Source organism: Lonchura striata, chromosome 1 (genome assembly GCF_046129695.1).
Source record: "Lonchura striata isolate bLonStr1 chromosome 1, bLonStr1.mat, whole genome shotgun sequence".
Taxonomy (NCBI): domain Eukaryota; kingdom Metazoa; phylum Chordata; class Aves; order Passeriformes; family Estrildidae; genus Lonchura; species Lonchura striata.
This window is the reverse complement of record NC_134603.1, coordinates 59,251,411-59,268,976: the sequence shown is the minus strand read 5'-3', so window position 1 is coordinate 59,268,976 and position 17,566 is coordinate 59,251,411. Positions and strand designations below refer to the sequence as shown.

The 17,566-nt window shown below is 40.8% G+C and overlaps 1 protein-coding gene across 4 annotated transcripts in view; it reads left to right on the top strand.

The window, feature by feature from the left end:
- Window positions 1-17,566, top strand: part of ZNF516 (zinc finger protein 516) — a 101,752-nt gene that overhangs the window by 41,954 nt on the left and 42,232 nt on the right. For all 4 annotated transcript variants that reach the window (XM_021530855.3, XM_021530856.3, XM_021530858.3 and 1 more), the window contains exon 2: window positions 303-2,324. In XM_021530855.3, the coding sequence (XP_021386530.1) occupies window positions 428-2,324 (1,897 nt within the window). In that variant the 5' untranslated portion in view covers window positions 303-427. The remainder of the gene's footprint in view (window positions 1-302; window positions 2,325-17,566) is intronic.

The following is a 17,566-nucleotide window of genomic DNA, read 5'->3' as shown; positions in this document are numbered from 1 at the left end:
CTTCTGCCTGGTTTTCAAACAAAAAATATTTCTAAAGTTTGCACTTCGTTCAAGATGCTGATGTCAGTGTATAGAAATGAGTATTTGCTCTTTCATGGATTTTACTTATTTAGTGATTATGCTTGTCACAGAATTCTAGAATATCAACAAAAAGAGAAACTACTGCCTTTTGTTGCAATTGATTGTCATATGGTGCACTTCTGAGTGCGGAGTGAGTGATGGAAGCCGTTGAATTCAAAACATGAACAGGTTTGACTATATTTAAGAATCTGTACATTTGGATGATTTTGTTCTTGTTTCAGGTGATCTATGCTGTCCGCTTACAAAGCATACTGAAATAAATCGGTGCTGTGGACTCTGTGGAGCAACTGAAAGGAGAAACCTTACCCTGAGAATGAAGCTATAAAACACCTCTTTGCAGAACCGTATGATTGAGAACGCGGTCCAGCCCTCCTCTGCTGCCAGACATGCTTTTGTCCTCCTGCCCCGCTTACCCCCTGTTGCAGTAATACAGATGGATCGGAGCAGAGAGGCAGAAATGGAGTTACGGAGATCCTTCAGCCTTGGCAAGCTGAGCAAAAACGACATGGATGCTGACAAGACCATGTGCCACAGCTGTTGCATCTGTGGTAAAAGTTTCCCTTTTCAGAGCTCCCTGTCACAGCACATGAGGAAGCACACAGGTGAGAAGCCCTACAAATGCCCTTACTGTGACCACAGAGCTTCCCAAAAGGGCAACCTGAAGATTCACATCCGCAGTCACAGGACAGGCACTTTAAGTCAGGGGCACGAGACAGAGGTGGGAGAGGCACAGCTGGGAGAGATGGGTGTTTCAGAGGGCCTTGGTGGGTGCACCAGCCCCACTAAAAGTACATCTGCCTGCAACAAGATCTTGAACGGTACCGCTCAGGTTGATAGCAGCAAGATCTTGTTGAGAAGTAGCAAGAAGGAGGTCACAGAGATGGCACCAGCTGAGGAGGATGACAAGCTGACCTCTTACCAGTGTACCTTCTGCAAAAACAAATTTGAAAGGAAGAAGGACCTAGAGCAGCACCTGCACCAGGTCCACAAACCGTTCAAGTGCAGGTTGTGCAGCTACATGACCCTGAGGGAGGAGACGCTGTTAAACCACATAGAGAAAGACCATATAACAGCTCAGGTCCCTAATGGGGAGACCTACACCGAGAACTGCAAGAGCGAGCTGAATGTGGGTGAGTTCCCATGCGAAGTCTGTGGTCAGACCTTTAGTCAAACCTGGTTCCTGAAAGCTCACATGAAAAAGCACAGGGGGTCATTTGATCACGGGTGCCATATTTGTGGCAGGAGATTCAAAGAGCCCTGGTTTCTCAAAAACCACATGAAGTCGCATGGCCCCAGGTCTGGGAGCAAAAACAAACCAAAAAATGATTTGGATCTGATTGCCACTATCAATGACGTGATACAAGAGGAGACAATTGTGACCGGCCTATCTCTGTACGAAGTTTGCACCAAGTGTGGAAATCTGTTTACAAATATGGAAAGCCTGAAAGTGCATAATGCTGTTCACTACCGTGTGCAGCCAGGCGGCACTGGGGATAAAGCTGAGGGCTTGACTGATGGGAGCCTGAGCTCCTCGGTAACCAAGCAGTTTTTCTTGCAGTGTCTCAATCTACGGCCGTCTGTAGGGCTGGATAGAGTTACGAGAGGACAGCCTGGGAAAAGAGTAGCTGAGCTGGATCCGGTCAATAGCTACCAAGCTTGGCAGCTGGCCACCAAAGGAAAAGTAGTAGAGCCCTCAGAGTATGTGAAGTATGTGGGATGGGATGAGGCCCTGGCAGTTGCAGATGTGACTTACGACAAGGATAAGAGGGAGTATATCCTTGTCAACCAGGAGAAGCGCAAGCGGGACCAGGACTCACCCAGCAACCCTAAGAAGAAGAGCTGCACCAGTGGCCGCCTGGAGAAAACTGGCAGTGTCCCAGCGGGGGAGAGCTGCCCGCTTGCCCCAGGGGATCTGGATTATCGCCCTGCCTCACGGCAGAGCCGGCGGGCCACCCAGAACAAGTCCACTGAGTGCTTTGAGTGCGGGAAGGTCTTCCGCACCTACCACCAAATGGTGCTGCACTCACGAGTGCACCGCAAGGAGCGGAGGAGCTGCAGCGAGGGTGGGACAGCCGCCCAGCCGGACCGCTACGGCTCCAGCAGCGAGGAAGGGGACTCGGGGTCTGTCAGCGGGCCCAGCACCCCGGGCTCTGCATCCGCCCCGGAGGACTCGGCCACCTCTGGCTTGGGAGAGGAGGGGGCTGAGGAGAGCTCGGAGGAGGGAGCAGCCAATCCCTTGCTAGGTAAGATCGCTCCCAGCTTTGCTCTAGTAATTGCTGCTGGTCCCTGTGCCACCTGGTCTGGGACACAGCGATGACCAGAGAGAGAAATACATGAAAGCAATATGAGAGGTCTTAGAGGCCCCGTGTCTGCTGCTTGTCTCAATGTGGCAGCTCCTTTCTGGTGCAGGTAATAAAAGCGAGATGATGTTTTTGTAATGTGCTGGTGAACTTGTATTTTGATGAAGGACACCTGAGAAGTATTTTAGTTGCCTATAGCAACACTGTAGGATATTCAGGATAGCCCCCTGGATGTCTTGGGGGCTGTTTTTCCACAATTCATGGGTGTTCTGTCTGCAGTGTACAGGTGTAGCCTATGTAGCATAGCCCCAAAGCACATAAACTTGTTAAAACGCCAGCGTGAGAGGAGTCTCTCTCCTCTTCTCCGCTTCACTTCCCAAATTGTGTTTATAACTCCAAAGGCTATAATTAATCTCTCTGGATTAAAGCAGTCCTTTGAGCCCAATGCTACTAAATGGAACAAATTATTCTCCAAATAGCAGCAAAGTAAATATTTAAAAGAACACCATTAAGCACTTTCGTGTCTTTTTTTTTTTAATCCTTTATTTTTGTTGTTAACCATGCTTTGTTTATAATACCCTTTTAGAAATGTGAGATTAACCATTCTTTCCTTACTAGCCCTTCTGCTGGGTTTTGTTTGTTTTCTGTTTGGTGAACAAAAACGGTTTCCTCTCATTTTCACTCCTTTTGTTCTGAAGAACATAGTTATCTATAGAGTTAAACTCATTTTCAAGACCATCGTGGATGAAGTAATCTGCACCATTGTGGAAGAGAGTGGGTTTATTCAATTACCTTGCTCTTTCAGGATATTATATAATGTTGCCCTTTCTCCTGGCTTCAGACTCCACAGCCGCAAAGCGACATTTTCCAGAATTGTGAATTGTTACATGTTTTTCGTAAATTTCTGAAGCAATGGTGGATATATTCAAATTAATCCAAGAACACCAGGGGTTTTTTTATGCTTTTTCACCTTTCTTTAAAAAAAAAACAACTCCAGAAAGTCTAGTGACAAGCTAGAGTCTTACAGATTCTTAAATATTTACGGTATGATTACCTGCACGTTTAGAAGACTCACAGTTTGCCTTTCCCGTGTGCTGTTGGATTCTTGAACACTTATTTTCCTTTTCGGTACGTGCCTACTTTGTGTGCAAGTCCATCACCTGAGATACTTCGGTACAGCTGACACAAAGTGTGGTGATAAAATTGCAGCTTTGTCTAGAGTTAAATGGGGCTGCCATGTTTCACCAGGGTAATGTACAATGCTGCAATCAGAACTGCTGTGATGGAAAACCATCTCTCTGCAGTTGGGCTGGAAACAGTGCAACACTTCTTCGTATGATATTCAAATAGGAAAACTGTTCTTATATGCTCTCCATATTTTATTTCTAGCTGGAGGAGTTGTCTCCTATCTTTTGCCTGTTCTGCTTCTTGCCTCAGCTCAGGCTTTGAGCCCTTGCTATAGGACTGAGAGATTCCTGAAAGGGACTGAAAGGGGAGAGTTAGTCACACAACACTTGGCTGTCATAGGAATTAAAGTTACTGGCTTAACTGATGCCAGTGACTGAAAACTCACTTCTTTGCGTACCAAATTGATCCTCGTTTGCTTTAACTGTAAAGAAGCAGCAAACTGATGGGCCTGAATAAAGGCACATTTTGGAAAAGGGATATATTTGCAGTGATGGGCTGGGAGGGTGGCTGCTGCATTTTATATTTGCTAACATCACAGCTGAAGAGCTAATCAAGTATTTAATTGGCTAATGAGAAACATTGCAGAGCAAGAGAAATGTTGCCTATTACTAGAGGTTATTTACTGTCTCAGTGAAGGGAACATTTTTTACCAATGGCAGTTTGTTTGTTTTTTTTTAATTTGAAAGAAAGTTTGAAGTTTTTTTTGCTTATTTGTTTTGTAATGCTTAAAAGGAGTTTTCATAGGTAAATCTTCAGGACTAATGTTTCCCAATTATCTCATTTTGGTATGGAGGTTTATTGACACTGCCCTGGTGGTATTGTGTTCTAAGGAACTGGAGCCCTTCTGTCCAGCAAGCTGTAAGGTTAATTTTACTCTTTTGCAGATTCTGCTGTAACTAAAAAGGTTTTTTTTCCTCTCCCCTATGAACAGTAACTTAAGGTGTATAGAATATAGGCCAGATTCTGCCCTCATGTATGTGCCTGCAAAAATGAGGTGTTCTGGTATTGGCCTTGAAGCACATTTTGTCCTAGAACTGCTGTAGTTTGCTATCCTTTGCTGCAGCTTTTTTTAGTTAGTCTTCCAGGTGAAGATTTTCCATCAAGAATAGAGCTCCAGCCCCATGGAAAGGCTTCCTCCCCAGTGGAGGCAGACGAGCAGGACTCTCAGTTCCTGTTCCTGACCTTATTGCTAAAGTATTATTTTTACTCAGGCCATAATCAGGAAAAGCTTGTGCTACTCAAAAGGTTATACAATATATGTTGGTTTTTTTTTTTAATTAACTTTCCTGTCTTTACTGTTTCCCCCTTTCATGCATTACTATGTTATCCTGTGTCAGAAAAGGGCTTTGAGACTGCCAAGTATTGAATGCTGTGGCCTTGACTCAGCTGGAAGTATTTCTTTGTGCATTTAATTCTTAATAATCTGAGGAGCACTGTTGATGCACAGTCTTGCATCTGTGGTCACTTAGGGCCAGCAGGTGTAGGAGCTGAGGGTGGCAGGAGCAGGGAAGTATTGACAAGGCACACTGGGAGAAGAACAAGAATTGGGGTTGAGAGCCTCCAGGGCAGGCACTCCTTTTAACACGTTTGGAATTTGCCTCTGCTGCCTTTGTCGAGTAGCATCATGATTTCTCAGGCGCTGGGGTGTAGCGTTGCAAACCCAGTTTATCAGCTGCTGGGCTGACTACAAAGTGTGCTTAATCTGGTTGGAAGGAGGGTAAATAGGAGTTTTCTAGATGTACACATAGTGTGCTGTGTGATACCTGTCGTGCAGAGATCATGCATGGGAGTATTTGTGCTTTGTGTGACAGCCATGTGGGAAGAGGTGGCTCAGAGCACGTTTGCTTCCTTGAGACCAGGCTTTGGATGTTCTTGAGGTATTCCTGCCAGATGATTCTTCATTTTTACTTGTCATTCAAGCCACTTGCAAAACTGTATCTGAATGTTCACCGAGTTGCATCCAAAGCTGTGTGAACCATCTGTAGGTTGTTGCCCACCTCTTCCCCAAATCAAGGTTTTTTGTTGGGTTTTTTAAACGATTTTCATTTTCCCCTGAAAAGAGCCCTGGAGATATGACTGAGAGAATAGTGAGGGATTATATATGTGTTGATAAAAGTGAAAGAAAAACACTATTCTTATAATCTTTTAGCTTCTCACCTAAAATGTAGTTTTAGATATATGAAAGTAATTTGATGGTTAGTATTTTTGAGGCATGGACCCTTTCATTGCCATAGTGGTTTTAGCAGCAAAAGTGTTTGGGTTTGTTATATTAGGCTATATGTCAGTCCTGAAATGAAGAAGGAAGAATAATTTTTGAGGCTGTGACTGCTGTTGGCAGGTGGGAAGATGAGGGAAAGAAGTGAAAAGAATTTAAATACCTCTTAGTTCTTGGCAAGCATGGAGTAAAAGCACAAACCTGAGATAGCTCAGCCAGTGAGGAAGTTCCATAAAGGTGGTACTACTTCTTGCATGTAAGTGTCAGTCTGGGCTGGAAGTAAATGTTAAAATTAATCTAGGAGGGGAAAATAAAGTCAAAAAAAGGAGTACTGTATAGAAATAAAGGAGAGGAATGCTGCTTCTACCATGGCCATGTCAAGGAGAGGCATCAGGGAAAGGAGAGATCTTGGAATGCTGCTTCCAGTGAAAACCATCTTGTGTATTCTATTTCCTTTGTCTCCTGCCTCTGCTCTCCCTTCTCTTGGTCTTTTCTTACCTTCTGTCAGATTCTTCTGATTTTTCAAAATGCTTTAAGGAGAGACTGATTCACCTGTATTGCACACATGTCATTTTTACTGCATTGGCCTGTGCAGGAAGGGGCTGACTGCGAGTGATGACTATTGTGCTGGGCCCTGTACCAATACTTTCAGCCCAAGAAGCTTGTGACCTGCCTGAGGTGGACACAAGACTGTGCAGAATATAAAAAAACCTCAAACAGTGAATACAGAACAGTGGTGTGTGGCTGTGCTTGGTTTGATGTCAGGAATCACTGGTGGCATGGTGGGACCTGCTTAGAACATAAGCACCATGGAGTGAGATGGGAGTAAGGTGCAGTGTGGAGAGAAAGGAGAATGGGTGGGGAGAAGCAGGATCTTGGTGAAGGGAGCTGAGCCATGTGATGAGGTGATGGGGGGCTGAAGAGAGGTGTGCAATGGCATCGGAGTTCAGACCCTCTAAAGTAGTGCCAGCATGCTGGTGGCTTGCACTGAAGCTGTAAAGGTTCATGATGTGCTCTGCTCAGGTGGGTCACTCCAAGAAGATTTCCATGTGAAAACCAGAAGGTCTGGACCTCTTTCTTTGTGTTTGTTACATTTCAAAAACTCTTAGAAGAGCATGGCCAGAGACTGATTTAGTATCTTTTCTAGTAAACTGAAGAAGAGACAACTGCCTATGAATTGCTTACAGTCTTGGGGATATAACACATAACATTTATCCCAGGCCTTTTACATGAAAATCCTATATATAAACTGGAATGTTTGAACAGGAACATAACATTAGCAACTTCTGAGGAAGAAGAGTAGGGGAGGTTTATGAAGCATAAATTTGGACTTTGTTTTGCTCAGATATGAGCTATAATGTTCCAGGAGCTGGAACTTTATTGAAAAGTGCATCTTTTTAGAAGTCTTTTGATGTAAAATAATTCAAAAGTAAAAGTTGTTTAGAATTGTTTTAATATTTTAGTGAAGCAGCAAGGCTGTAATTTTTGGGAGGAAAGGAACAGTAAGAATAAAACAGCTAAGCAAATGAAATTAGAAAAATAAAAATGTATAGTAATTCCAGAGAACAGAGCTAGTTCTAGTAAATGTTTTCTGTTGCTAGCATGACTGTATGGAACAGCTGCCAGTATTCAGTACCAGGACTTCATTGTTCTTACATGAAAAACTGTTTCTCTGTGTGCAAGGGAAGGTCTCTCCACTGTGTAAAAATCAAACATTTTTATTACATATCTTGATTAATTACACTTTAGAAGCTTCTCATGCCAGACTCTTGCTTAATGTAAATCCCACAGTATCGTACTGCTAAGGGCAGTGCTCTTGGGGCATTTTACACCAAATGATATCTTGTTCTATATGTACAGTCTTAAGTATGTTTAAGTTATTTAGCATATTTAGTTTGCTGAAGGAGCATGTAACAAACTGGAGAATGTTTCAGTGCTGGACAGTTGATAACTTTTGCTCGAGGCTTCCAAGAAATAAGGCAGTTTCAAGAAGGACCAGTGTCTCAGAACTGATGATAAGAGTGTTATGCTGTGATTACACATTCACCAGTTAATTTGGGCATTGCTAAGGGGTGCTTGTTGGAATATAAAACTATTTAAGCTTTACAACTCAAACTAGTTGTTTGAATTCTTAACTCCAGTGAGATCAACGAAACTTTGGGACTTGGAATTACAAGCAAATGATTTGATGCTTCAAATCATAGGGGAAGTTGGGCAAAGGCAAAGACCCTGTGCTAGTAGTAAGAGATCCATTAGATGTCAGTTGGGACTTAGAGTTAGCAGAGTTCAACTGTTCCTTAAAGCAGATTTGGACTAGACATGTTACCTAGTTTGTTACCTAGTTTGAGCACATCTAATAATATAATTTAGAAATTCCTCTTTCCTATCTGCCTTGCTGTAATGCAAGTCCGAGGTAATGGACTGTAATGATAGTCCAATCGCGATGCATGTTAGCAAGGCCGTGTGCAGTGTGGTACTTTCTCATGATCTGAGGCTTCTCTGCAAAACGCTGCAGGCTGAACCATCATTTTGACCAGTACAAGCATGCGTATATCTCCACAGCAGCACTTGTTACCTTTTCTTCCCTTTTGGACTCTTGTACTCTCCTCAGGACTGCAGTGGTGTCTCCTGTGTGAGTATACACATTCCTGTGGTGTTGCCCTCAGCAGTATTTTTTGATTCGTCTTTAACTGTGGATTGATCTTAATGGGAAGACCTACTGAGGAAGCAGAAGAAAATAGAAATTATACTGATTGTCCCAATAAAATGGATAGCAAGAAAATTCTGGCAGCCAGGATGAGTGCAGTGTGTACTGAGAGGAAAAGAAAAAAGCCATGGGACATCTAGAAAGTTATTGAAACCTCCCTTGCCAGGTGCAACTCACACACATGAAGTTGCTTGCCCCTTCTGTATTTTAGGCTGATGGTGGGAGCTATGGTTCAACAAATCCATCCAGGAAGTGTTTGATTGGAACAGGACAGCAATGCTTTGGCATAAAGCAGTCTGTACCCTTTAATGCTATCCATTAACCTGACATCATACTGACTAAGGAACATGCAGCAATTGCCCTGTAGGAATCTTAGGTAAATTCCACTCTGTCACTGATTACCACACTTTGCTCTGCATAACCAAGGCCTATTTTACTCAGTCCCGTGTAATGTGGGTGGCCAGCAAGAGTGTTGAACAGCAATTCGAGTTCCTCTTGAAATGGGGCATGGTGATGAGGAACAGATAACACACAGTCCGCTCAAGTCAGAACTAAGGATTGCTGGCTGAGCTTAGGATACTTCGGTAGATTAATGGCTTGTCGTGTCAGAGATTGCCTTTATTGTTGCTCAGAGACAATTTCTTCTGCAGTGTTTTGAAGTTACTAGACCAGCTGTAGCACTGCTTTTATTCCTTGTAAGCATTTCAGTGAGGGTGTTAAGTGCCGAAGAACTTTGTGCATCTCAAAGATACTTCTGCTGTATTTAGCTTTAATCGTTAGTGTTCCTTTTTTGCAGGTTATCATATGCAACAACAAGTGACACAGTGAGACAGAAGTATTATTTAGGTAGCTTATTGTAGCTGTACTTCCGTGATACAAGCAAACAAAACACAGCTCAGCATGGAAGAAAAATTGTACAAGATGCTACAAGGGAGATAGGTTTACCCAACCTTTATTTTATCTCTTAGGAAGCAAGGAAGTGTGGTTTCTTAAAGGTAGGTCATAATAGGATAAGCTTTGCCCTGAAGCTTATAGAAAATGCCGAAGATTATTTCTTCATACTATGCCTTCCACAGTTTTTGGAAATGTTGTCCCAAGAGCTGCTTCAAAGGATTGCTTGTGCCTTTGTTTATTTCTTCCTCAGCTGTCAGTCACCATTCCACACTTACCATACACTAGCATTTAAAAAAAATATTTCAAAGGGTGTGGAAATGTATTGGCCGTCTTGGTTTCAGTTTGTGCATTCAGAAATACCCCTTTATGTTTAAGTCAGTTGCACAAGGATTCCAGTGTTCATACTAAAGCTAAAAAGCTCTTGTTCAGTAAATAGTAACATATAAGGGTATGCACTTGGAAATCCAGCTACATAGAACCTCAGTTTTAACAAATCCCTCATTTCTTGACACCTGCCCTGACCTTGCTGCCTTGTAAAAGTCAGTTTAGCATCTCTGGTAATTCTTTGTACTGGATGTTTCTATTACATCAAACTGTAGTATGTGAAATACTGCTTTGTGACATTTATAGTCAAAAGATCACATTGTGTAGTGCTTTTATTTTCAAGCAGTTTCTGATCAGTGAGGACTGCCTCCCCCAGCTAGTAAAACAGTATTCAGGCAATGAAAATTGTGATGGTAGTGTTTTAATCTGATTCCCAAATACTTCAGTATCTCCATGACTGTGCTTGGTGGGATTCTACTGATCTGTAAATGACTGCTAACGAGGGGCTTGTATAAATGTCTTTAATGTTAAATCTTTTTGCAGTTCTTAGCATTATGGTTCACAGTTTCCCCTCAATCAAGAGTCAGATTTTCTTTCTTAGTACATTAGGTTTGGTAGCAGGTACTCTCAGTGGATGGGATGGGCTGAATTCTGCGGGAGCTGAAATGTGGGGGAATCCCAGGGCTGCATAGGATATAAAAGTAATGTGTGGTTGGGCCTAGCCTTGGTAGATAATTTGTTTTCTGCAGGTGTGTTTTACAAATTCAAGTTTTACTAGGTCTCACTTGACTTCACTTTATTACGTTTTAACCCAGTAGTCTCATTCAGGCACTGGATTACTTTACCGTAAAAAAGGGCCTGACTGTGGTACCTGTCATACCAGTAAAAATCAGGAGCAACTTTCCTGCAGTTAAGGGAACCCTTTGTGATGGGAGCATTGATAGCTTTTCTTAGTCTCAGTTTTCTTTTGATTGCCTGCAAGATTTATCATCAGCAAGCCTGTATTTTTTAGGGACATGAAAAGCATATAGTGAATATTATAGAAACTGTGGAGGAAGACTTGGAGTTTTGCATTATAATTTTCAGTGCCTTAGGCCTTGAATGAGACTTTTGGATCCTTGTACTTGGTGTGTGATTGCTAGTGTCCCATATTTTGTAACAGACTGATAGACATCATTTTCAATACCCTGAATGGATTTGTAAATATGTAGGGAACTTACTTTCATGGTGAATTTGTTTTTCTTGTTTATAGACAGCATGGGTTTGGACTGCAAAATTGCAGAATACTTTGGCCTTGATACAGCAATAGTTATAACTGCTGGCTTGATTTTAAGCATATGAGCAGTAAGATTGGAATCATTGTTACCTGCTTTGTTGAACCACTTGGCACCTAATGGTCTGAGATTAGAGAAGAATAGGGAAATCTTTATTTTCTCTAATCAATGGCGGTTTAAATTGCATATCCTGAGATGCACCATAGCATGTAAACTTTACAGGGGATAAGACTACGGGAGGAGCAAGTCTCAGAATTGTTTTTTGTGGGTACTCTGTTGATGCCTCCAGTTATGCTTTAGCAATGCTGAGGGCAAAAATCCAACCCTTCATCCTTTAAAGTGCAAAATCTCTATTGAGAAGGTGTCCATGTGAAAGGCAAAAGTACTCACTCAATTGATAATTATTATAGCTTTGATAGGGGTGCTTACTTAACATGCATATAGAGCATGAGATACTCATCCTTGTACTGGACCCATGGAAAAAGATTTGCCCTCTTGCTTTCAGAACTTTGTTTTCAAGGTGGATAATTTCAAATCTCAGTTATTACTTCTTTATCTTTGTTACTTCAAATAAGAGAAAAACAAATAGCCATTAAAATGTTTATTTTTGTCATATCACAGGTATAAAGCTAAAAAGTTTAGTTTTATTAGGGAGCCAGAAGTTAGGATTTACTCCAAGTCAGATCTCTTCTTTTTTTTTAATTACAGGATGCAAAATCATAGATCTTATTTATTTATTTAAATACTAAATTTAGGGTTAGTTTGTAATATAAGGCATTTCCAAACCTTGTGTTTCTTTGAGATAACAAATTCACCAGGCAGTTGAAGGCATCAGCTACACCTAACAGCACTTCAGAGGTGTGTGTTATCTTAGGATAGCATATGTCTTGTGATGTCTTACTGCTTAAATAGCATTTGAGGCAAGCTGTTGTCAGCAAAACCTAAATATTTGGGGGGGAGAAAAAAGCATAACCACAATAGAAATATATTGGTTCTTTGGGAAATGTGAACCTCAGGTCTAAAGGTTTGTATTTTTTTTCTTGTCTCTCTCCTCCTGTGAAGCATTTTCTGGGTGTTTTGACAGTAGAGGTCTTTCACCAGTGTCATGATGGTGAAAGACTGAATGCAATGACTCAGGATGATATTGGAATATGAAAGACTTCATCTCTTCCTATGCCTGCTGTACCCCAAGGTAGTGGAGCTGATGCTGTGTATCCTTGTTGCCTTTTGCATGTCTTGGTAGGTTCATATCCTTACTGAACCAAGGGTATGATCAGTTTTCTGTGATTTAGCCTTTATTCAGTATGTAGTAAAGCCTTTTTTTGCTAGATAATGAATCAAACAGATCTGTCTCTTCCCTTAAAAGAGAATTCAGGAAGTACAGCTTACACTGCACATGGAACATATTAATCCTAAACCCCTTATAATACTTTGCAGAAGTTTCTTGTCCTTGCGCATATGTGTATCCACATGCACAGCAATTTCCCAGAAATGTCTTAACCTTAAGTACTGTTGAAACCTGGAGAAGCTTTAAAAAATAGCCAAACACAGAATGACAAATAAATTGTAACAGGAAAAAATTAATCTTTACTTGGATTGTTCTGGGACAACAAAATAGGTGTGCAGAAGTGAGGATCACTTACTTGCTACTGTAATGCTAACAAGGAAGCCTCAGTGCTGTTATTTTTGTGGAAGTAGGGAGTGTTGTGCTTTTTTTAGTTTAATACACACAGATAGGACACATCAGTTATAATTCAAATATAATAATACAATTTTGCAAGTTATTAGGATTTTTTTAATCTTAGGCGTTATTAGTACACTAATGTCTTAATACTAAGGCTGCTAATGGAAATGAGATGCTATTAATTCATAATGAAGTTTTTATGTGCCAAGTAAGATTTTGTGCTATTCTGACATTTCTTGGTCAATTATACTCGAGCACAATTGTGTTTAAAAAAATGTGTCTTAGCATATATTCAGTAACTTGAAATGCTGACTTCACTCAACCAAGGCATCATGGAAAGTATTCTTCATAAAGTATTTACTCAAATTCCAGTTTTGCAACTTTCTTTGTGGCCTTTAGAAGCCAAAAGGAAAGAAACCTGATATCTAGGGAAGAAAGGAAGGTTGGAAAGGGCCAAAACCATAATGTAATTAAAAAGTCCATCAAGCAGAAAAAGGATGGAGAAAGACAAAAACTCAGAAAGTGTTTGAGTTTATGTGTCAAGTATAAATAAATAGATCTACATGGTAAAAGGATGGTGTGTTACTATTAGAGGTGCATTCAGATGATGTAAACAGCTTCTTCTGGAAGCCCGTTGATAGTTCCAAGCAGGTCTCTGTTGCTGACAACTCTCCAGAGATCCCTGTTGTAGTGGGGAGTGAAAGCCATGCTAAAGCATAAGCCAGAAGTGTGGTTTTCTGCAGTAACTGCCCTATCTGTGAATTTGCTTTCTGACATGCACATGTTTGATCTGATGCATGATATCAAGGTTATCTCACAGCATATGCATTGTAGGATTACCAATCCATGTTTCTTCTGTTGAGGGTCCCAACTGGGAGTGAGCCAAAGTGCCATTTTATGATGGTATCCTGGTGTTGTTGTGGGCAAACCAGGCACTCAGGCTGGTGCTGCTGAGAGCTGGGTGATGGATGGGACCTGGCTGGGGGTATTTTTCTTTGATGCAACCATTGTGTTTGTGAGCTGAAGGAAGTGATAGAAGAGTTTGTCTTGAAGGGTCTGGATTTCAGGCTCTTGTCAGCTGCAAACCACAGGTGGTTTATGTAGGAGTAGGGAGCCTTAGGAGCAGCCTTGAAAAAGAGCCGAATCAATGGCACAAGGAAGTAAGCTGGAGGTAAAAGCATGCTGTGTTTGTATAAATGGTGTCAGTGTTAGTTTAGTAATGGGAGGAGATCCATAAGGATAGCCAAGGCCTGGAGCAGCATGTGCCAAGGAGGTTGGCATGCTGTGGGAACTCATCCTATGTGGGCACAGCTGGCATTTGGGAACAGTGTTGTTTAAAGGAAGGAAATGAGTGACCACAGAGAAAAAGTGGAGCACCAAAGAAAAAAGTGCTGTAACTCAGTGTCATCCTGCTCATGTTAGGAGGTGGGAGTGAATTGGGGAACACAGTGCCCCTGCTACAACCCTGCATAAGCAGTCCCAGCATCTGAATCTGTGCACAGCAGCAGAGCAGGTGGAAGAAAAGCAGGTGAAAGTTTCTTTCAGGTCCTGAGAACAGTGGAAATGGAAAAGGGAAGGAGAAGCAATAGGGAAACATACTAATGAGGGATTCCATTTTGATGTGTTGCATCTTAGTGTTTAACCTGGCAAATCACAAGGATAATGATGTTCCTTCGTACCTTTTCATCTGAGTGCTTGAATGGCAGGAGATAATTGTTATATTTGGAGAAATATTTAGAAAGAAAACATTTGTACCTCTGTATCTGTTTCACTTTCCTGCTGTGTGGGGAAAAGGATTAAATGTATTTTTATCAAAAGTGTTACTGAATGAAAGATTCAAAATGATGAAGTGCTGGACTATGAAAACATGATTACTTAAAACTGGTGTGACTGGACCTCTTAGCTTAAATGTAGCATGTCATTTCAAAGGCACAAAAGCCAGATGGATAACTTGCCCCAGATGTTTAGATTCAGTGGAGCAATCACACGTGGTGTTTTGAACATAGTTGCCTATGCCCTAATAATGGTATTTTGTGAATAATACTGTAATTTCAGACACCTTTCTTTGTATTTTATACACAAATAAATTGGCACCCATGGCAAGCAGAGTGTATGTATAGGCTAAAAATCTTAATGTGTTGCTTTCTTGTTACAGTGACTTGAAATACTTGCTTTGTTTCTTTAATGAAATGAACAGCTTGTTGAGAACTAAGGTTGCATGTTGGATTCATAATCAGTTTTGTTTATACAGAATATTTTATTTTCTGTCTTTCTTTGATTTTTGGGGGCATTTATATATTAACAGAACTTCCATTAACTCCTGGTGTTTATTTTTTACCCTTAAGCTACAGCCCTTTTTTGTAGCATCACAGTGTTGACCCTGGAACCAATTACTGTGCATAACATCCAGAGGATGATGAGGCTTATTCTGCAGCTATTGTTTTCCAGTAGTCTTGGAGTACATAATTCTCTCAGTGCAGTAGTATAACTGTGTTTAAGAATTTTGTGACTCTACCTGGCCAAAACCAATAGCAAAAGCAGTAAAAAATAGGCTCCTTTGCCAGTCTCTTGTTTTACAGTCCCAAGAGCACAGCTGGGAAAGCTGCAGTGTTCTTCCTGCATTTGGAGAGTCGGGATGTTCTCCATTAGTTTTGATGTCTGTCGCTTCCCTGGAAGTGAGTGCATGTGTAAATGTGATACAGATGTTGTATGAAAGCTTAATTGTGCCTCTATTTACTTTAAGCTTTGGCACTATTCTGTTTTGACGCCCACCCTCACACCCCAAAAGGCTTTTCCTGAGAAGAGAAGGGAAACTGTTTTCCCATTCTTCTCTTACTCAAGAGTTAATTATATTCTGCACTGTACTACACCTCAGGAGAAGCAGAATGGAGAAGCAAGACTCCTGAGAAAAAGGTGGAAGTTTTTAGGCGAGCTTAGATTTTCTGTTCTTTCCTAGGACCTAGAAATCCTTACAGATTTCAGCCAAAGGAAGCAATCCCACCCTGAGGTTACGTTTTATCCATGTGCTTTGTTTCTGACAGAGCTTAAATCTTCACGTTTCGTTGCAGGTCATTGACAACCAACTTGGTTAAGTTGTCACAGGTGCAACTGTAAGCAGCCAGCAGGAACTGAAGAAACACGGGTAATCCCACTTAGGAAATCCCCTAGTAGCTTGGTGCTCCCTTGAAGCAGAACACCAGAAATACAGTTAGTGGCAGTTAGGGGAAAAAAAAGGAAGAAAAGAAATTCTCACTCATGAATCAAAATTAAAGCAATATACACTTCTCTAATTTCTGGGGTTACCATGTTATCACTGCTCTTCTTACAGTGTTCTTTTCTCTGGACTCCTGAGAACAAAGAAGAAATTGCTTGATCATTTTCTTTAACTAATACTGTATTCTGGTTCTGGGATGCCAGATATGCAGTCAAACCGGATAAACCCGTTTAATTTTATTCTTATATATAAGAATATAAACTATATTTATTTGTGCTGTATTTATTTCTGTGTATGCCTTTTTGCTCATTGAGTTTTCATGCTTTCACAATCATCAGTGTAATCTCTTCCCTTTTTGTTTGCACCTCCCCAATAGAACAAAATGAAACAAGCCATTTTTTCAAGAAGTCTGAGACACAACTTGTTTATATTTTCACATAAGCAATAACAAGAATAGTCTCATAATTTTGATTAATAACTGTAGCATAGGGTTTTTTGGGGTTTTTTTTTCCTTTGGTTTTAGTTTTTTTAGTTCATGAGGGAATGAGATTGTCAAAGTCTGGTTCTGAGCTAACATGGCTTGTAATCTGTGTTTGTGGAAGAAAATTAATTGAGCAGATCGGAGACAATTTTGGTGTTTGTTGTTTTTAGGGGTTTTTTTCCCAGAAGAGGAGCTTCCTGTCTCTTTCTAGAAAAATGGTCAGCTTTTCTAGGGAGGAAGAAGTATGTGAAATGCATTATTTCATATGTCATTTAAAAGAAAAACACCAAGTAACCTCATTTTGTCCATCAGCTTCGCTGGTCAAAAATACTTTTTTTAAAAAAAATTATTTTTCCTTGTATCTTTTAAGAATATGGCTTCCATTTTCACAGAATTATATATATGATTTTTCTTCTATTAGAAAGAGGCAGAGTCACAATGTCACAAAATCATTTTCAAGTGGAAAGCTTGGCAGAGTCCCCAGGGGAAAAGTAAAAGAGAACTTTAAACAAGGATCAAAACAGAGAATTAAGGAGTAGATAATGGTATATATGAGAACTCTAGAAGTGTTAATGACCAAAATCTTCCAGAAGGATTTCCCACTGTGTATTAGCATTTTAAAGCATACAGCTGTGTCTAATTACCTAAAACTGATGTACAGTGCAATTAATGCTGCATCTGAAGAGCCAGGTAACTGGGCAGCTGACCACCTATGTGAACAAATAACCCAATATCTGTGCAATCTGGGCATATAAATGCACGAGGAGCATATTCAGATGTTCACAGACTTTTGCAGGCCCAGCTTCTGAGCCAGTGGCATTCCCTGCCCTCAGACTGGACACAGATACATGGAAGTCAAGTGAAAAAAGAGCAGAAAGAAAGCCAGTCAGTCAGGAGCATAATGTCTAAAGTTTAGGGAAAATATTTCTAGATTCTGTTTCAAGCCACAAATAAAAATAATCCAGCAAATAGTTACTGCAAAAATAGAAGCAATCTGACTTTTTAAAATTTCTGAACAGCTGATACCATGACCCTGTATTCTTTGTTATTTATGGAAATCTGTTACTTGCCAGACTGTGAAAATGGCTGCCTGCTTGTATATATATTATTTTTGAATTGCTTATAAGCCAGCAGCCACATTTTCACCAAAAACTTAATAAATATGAAAGATGGAAAAGCCACCATCTCTTTATTAATACCTAGA